A 5,470-nucleotide genomic window follows, 5' to 3' on the forward strand; every position below is an offset into this window, starting at 1 on the left:
TTCCTCAAAAGGAAATAGAATTATCCAACATATTGTTGCACATCACAATCAACAGATGCATTATTACCATCAGAATAAATACAGCACTCGTTGACTATTTGGCAAATATGAGGAATAGCATTGGGTTAATAAAGACACAGTCAGAATTCCTGTCTTAGGAAATAAAGACCATGAGACAATCATGTTATTTACAACGTTTAGAACCAGTCGACTATGGAACTGGCTAAATCTTTTTCTTATATCAATCCAGCCATCACACCATGAGCAGGAAAGTGGCTATAGCGCCCTCCATCTGCAGTGTGCAGTAAAATAAACATCCCTATGCATCAACATACCCCTCCACCAGTGAGGGCCCTGGAGATCATCAACTGCCTTCTAAAGTAACCTACAGAAAACTACAACTCTGTCTTCATTTGTAAAATATAGTCATCTTCGAAGGAAAGTGTTTCTTCTGTAAAATTAAAATCTTGTGTGAGGCTCTGGAAACTGATCTGAGGTTAGTAGAAAAGGAAACTAGGTCGCAGTAGCTTTAAATTGAAGGTCATGCATGTTTTTTCCCCCTAATAAGCTACTCTGTCTCCTGGGGGTGGAGGTAAACAAGGAAGATACCTGCCACCGTTATAATCTTCACACACACTGTGTTTTTGAAGAAAAAGTGCAAGAATGAATTACTCGCTGATACACGCGGATGACTATGTACAAACGGTTTTTCGTGTGTGCGCAGAGGCGTGCATGTGGGTTACAAGACAGAAGAACTGTGACTGAACCTCATTGCTAACGGACTCTCGTCCTCTCCTCTGCCGACCTGAGGTCTTTGCTTCCTTACTCTGCGAGCTGGAAGTACCACTGTGAATCTGTCTCCCGCATTCATCGGTTCCTCTCCTACCCTGGCGTGAGTTAACCAACTCCCTTCCGAGTATTTTAAAAAGGAAGTACAGACACAAACATGAGTGCGACACAAGGAAATGTGAAGGGGGCGGGGCCAGTGTGCACTGTTCTAAATACAGGACTTCTAACTTGACTCATGCTTTGGTCCGCTAAGAAGAAGTGCTGTGCAGTGATAAAAACAGATCTGTGTGGTGTTTAAAAGCCTGTAATTCTTTTGTACCGGTCTGCTCTTTTCATATTTCCTGACTGTCTTGAAACTGTCTCGGGACCGACCAGACTTTCCATGTGTGTGTGTTTGACCACGGGAGTGTCCACAATCGCCCCCCTTCCTCTCTTGAGTGTAGGAGCCAGGCGCTCTCCACAGGCCTTCCTGTGACCACCGCTCCCCATCATGCCTCACTGCCTCACTGCCTGCCAGTGTGTATCCAAAACTCCAGCATCGTGTAACAAAACAACATCTGGAACATGGCACGGCGACTGGAGGTCAGTGAAGACAACAGTGCAAATTTAGAATCCCTTGGTGGTTTGTGTCTGTGTTGAATTCTGCGGGGAAGGGAGTTCTGCTTTATGTCTCATTGATACTTTTTTTTTTTTGGGGGGGGGGGGGGGGGAGGGGTTTGATCTGAGTTCTTTACAGCGGCCCGTACTTCGCCTCGTACCGGGACAGGATGTTCTTGCAGCGACCACAGTCCTTCCGCATCTCAGACACTTGCCGACGCAGCGCTGCGTTCTCCCGCTCCAGGAAGGAGGCGCGCACAGTGATCTGGTTCTCCTTCAGCCGCCGCGCGTCACGAGAACGCTTCGCTGCCACGTTGTTCTTCTTTCTCCGGGACCAGTATTTGTCATCCTGGGGGAACGAGAGTGGAAGTGGATGAAATAGACAGAACGGGAGAGCTACAGTTGAACATAACCAACGTTAGCAAAGGGATTTGAAACGAACGAACATCTGTGTTGTGAAAACATCCCCCCCCCCCCCCCCCCCATCTTTGATCTCTAATCCACAAGCCACCACTCAGTTTGCAAATGCCTTAATCTTTACCAGGACTGACCAGAACGCCCAGTCCAACTGCAATCACACTGTCGTCGCTTTTAGGAGTCAAAAATAATGTCAACATGTTTTTTTTACTAGTAAAAGTTCTCTAGATATGCTCTGTTTCGCATTTAAGCACCTTAAATATTGTCATTTATATGTCTTTATGACCACTATTTATCAGTTTTGAAACAAACATCTGTGTTTCTTTGGGGCCCAATAGACCCTCCACATAATGTTTGAAGTGGCCCACCTTCTGCTCATCAGGAACAAACACTTTCTTGGCTTTCTTGATCATAGGCTGCGGTTTCAGCTCCTCGTCAGAGAACTTGTGTTTGCGCGGGTTGAACAGCTCTCCCCCCGGCACACTGGACAGGACCAGGTCCGTGGGGTCCGGCTGGAAGTTAATGTCCACCTCGATGGCTTCTGGGTCGATGGGGGAGGGAGTGTTACGATCTGCAGGGTGTGGAGGGACAAGAGTGGGCTTGGATACAAGAGAGGCCACTCCAACTGAACAAAACTCACTGCCCTCTGACAACACAATGAAATGTCTCTCCTAAGGATGTTACAAGGATGTAATTGAATAGCCTCATGTTTGGGCTTCTGTGTGCCCTTTGTGTTCATTTGCAAAAGGTCAGCGACTGCGAGAGTTGATCATCCCTCTCACATATAGATTTCTATTGTTGTTGATGTTTTGGTCAACAGGCTTCATAAGGTAATGATTCTCAACAGAGCTGCATGTTTTAGGTGTCGTGCTGGCCGTCTGTGAAACATATTAAGGCTATAGCATGGGCTCAAAGGTCTACAAGTGCAATAATAGTTACTAATATTATGTAATAATGATGTAATAATATGTTACCCCAGAGTCTACGTCTACTAGAGACACTAAGAGTACACACTACGGCTAGACCTATGCAACTTCAGACGGCTGAAACAAATGGCATACTTCAGTGTCCAGTATTCAGCTTCTAGATACAGAATTTAAGAAGTTGTTTTTCTATAATGATTCAGCCTAGCAACAGGAAAGAGTAATAAACAGTATGAGTTGTCTTAAATCCCATTAATAAGAACTGTCCAAAAACCACATCCAAAATACTATAATAAACCTATATTTCTCACCTGTTTTCTTCTCTTCCACTTCTGCCTCCCTAGACAAAGATTCCTCCTCTTCTTCTTCTTCTTCTTCTTCTTCTTCCTCTCCCTCCTCCTCCTCCTCCTCTTCTTCCTCCTCCTCCTCCTCCTCTAGCTTCGCTGGTTGTAACGTAGTGACGGTCACCGCTTCCTCTGGCTCAGAGGTGACCGTAGAGGTGGAGGAGATAGACGGGGTTGGTGCTGAGGCGAGGTCAGGGGCGGCAGCAGCAGCAGCAGCAGCAGTAGTAGTAGTAGTAGTAGCTGTAGGAGTAACCTTGGGGACAAATTTTCCTTTGAATCCCACTGAGGCCAGAGTCTTCTGTAGCTCCGCCTCCTCCAGGGTCACAGGGATCCCGTTCTCCAGGAGGAACTCGTCCAGGTCCATGTACTCCAAGTGGAAGGTCTCCCCGTCGTAGGGAATGGTCTTCTCCCAAATGGCCGGGGTTAAGGAGGCCGATACCCCCCCACCGCCTCCTCCTCCTCTAGAACCTGCACCAGCACTGGCTGCTCCGGCCCCGCCTCCCTCCACATCCTCAGAGGAGCACAGCTTCTCCTTCTCTATTTCTGCAGACAAGACATAAAAGAAAGTGGTTAAATAAATGACTGCTTAATGTGAGAGACATGTTGTCCTCTGCACACATGACGACAGGGGTCCTTTCAGAGGGTCTCAGACAGGTGCACACACAGGAAAAGCTCATCAGCAGACAGATAGAGGCAGGGTGGTGAGGTGGGGGGTGTGGTAGTGGTAATGTGACATTTGACAAAAAGAAGAGGGCTTCAAACAAAAAGCCTGTCAATGACTTAGAAAGTGAGATCATAGAACAAAAGACAGAACGAGGAGTCTAGGAAACCAGAAAGTAGACAAGGAAAGGCACACCAAAAAAACGGGAAAGGGGCCTCGCTTAGTACACACGTGCACCCACCACCACACAAACTCCGTACCAACCAACACTAGACCAATGCATTATCTTCCCAGCCCGCGTGCGCGGCTTGAAGAGCAGCAGAGAGGAGCTGGAACTTTATGTTCTCTTCTCGTTTCCTCGCAGCCTCAGATGAGACTGGCTCCGTGCAACATATGGCGTGACCGTCACATCCTAGTTTGATGCACGGCCGTCATTTAATCCAAATCCAATTAACGGCCCGAGGTGTTGATTTGAATTATTATGCACATTTAACCGAATAACGTTTTCGCACATCGTGTCGATAAACACGGCAGAAACAAACGGGGAAACTGAGCGCACCTTTTCGCATTTGTCTCTTACCGTCGTCTCCTTCCTCCAGGATGTTAGGAGGAGGGATGTCCATGATCTTCTTCAAAACAAAAGGAAAGGACTTCTGCGGAGCCGTGGTATCGACCTTATCGCTGGGCTGAAGCACCACTGTCACCTCGGCTTTGCCAGACATGGTTCCTGCTCAAGTCCGATCAGACCGGAGTGATGTCCTTAACGGTACCGAGGGGGGCTGCCTCCTTCACCGGTAAGAAACAGCAATAAACGGAACGCAGGGTGTCGCTTCTGTCAACACTAGTGCCGTTATCAACGCTTTTAGGAGGCAAAAACAACAATACACAAGCCCCTTGTTCTCTGTCCCCACCGAGAGCGCTTGTTGGATATTCATGAGCCAAGCGCCCCGCCCACTCGCAGAATAGCAGAAGCTGATTGGCTGTCAGTGCTGTCCATGTTAACGCATGACTGTGATTGCACAGCGTGTCTGTATTGTGGTCCATGGGCTTCTCATTGGCCGCAACTTGTCCACATGAAGATGAATTACATACGAAGACTGTACAGTCCCTTATTAGTCACAGTCTATAGCACAGTCCAGTGGGGAACGTGGGCCGCGATAACAACATACAGTCTCGTGCAGCAAGCCAGCATATATTTTAAGTGGAAAGTGTACTCGCGCATACAACCTCCAGGGAAAGTAGCGGGCAGCATCCTTCTGAAGCGGATACATTACATAATGATACATTTGCACACTCTCATCATGACCACAGATTGAACTGCACGCCCCTCGATACACCCTAAAAAAATACAACGCAGTGTGCTCGTGCAAAGACTTTTTGTCACTTCCACATCCCCTCCGCAAGGATACTCGTGGCAAAACACGTGCCCCCGCCTCTATCGTACTCACGTGAAAGTACAATCTGTTGAGGGGCGTAGCTTCAGATCTTAAGCACGTGCGGGTTAAGGCGAGCCGGAGCGGGCACGCGCCCATCGTTCGAACAGCTGGCACGGGGACCCAAAGTTGACAGAGTACACGCTCGTCACCAACCAGCTCTAAATAATTCTACTCGCTTTATTTATAATAATTTACCACAATTCGTTTATTTATATATTTAGTTTTGTATATATTGTTTTTAAGTTCATGGTATGTTTATTTATTTTTTGTAAGATGCACGTTGTTTTATGGTATTATGCCATC

The 5,470-nt window shown here is 47.3% G+C and overlaps 1 protein-coding gene across 1 annotated transcript; it reads right to left on the reverse strand.

The window, feature by feature from the left end:
* Window positions 1–1,504: 1,504 nt before the first annotated feature.
* tefb (TEF transcription factor, PAR bZIP family member b) lies at window positions 1,505–5,072 on the reverse strand. The gene is made up of 4 exons (XM_076084841.1): window positions 4,312–5,072; window positions 3,038–3,613; window positions 2,172–2,374; window positions 1,505–1,735 (listed from the first exon to the last, which is right to left on the reverse strand). Exons 1-4 carry the CDS (start codon window positions 4,451–4,453, stop codon window positions 1,520–1,522), a joined length of 1,137 nt encoding a protein of 378 aa, XP_075940956.1. The 5' UTR covers window positions 4,454–5,072; the 3' UTR covers window positions 1,505–1,519.
* Window positions 5,073–5,470: the final 398 nt, after the last annotated feature.

Source organism: Anarhichas minor, unplaced genomic scaffold (genome assembly GCF_050575085.1).
Source record: "Anarhichas minor isolate MPS153535 unplaced genomic scaffold, ASM5057508v1 ptg000007l, whole genome shotgun sequence".
NCBI lineage: Eukaryota > Metazoa > Chordata > Actinopteri > Perciformes > Anarhichadidae > Anarhichas > Anarhichas minor.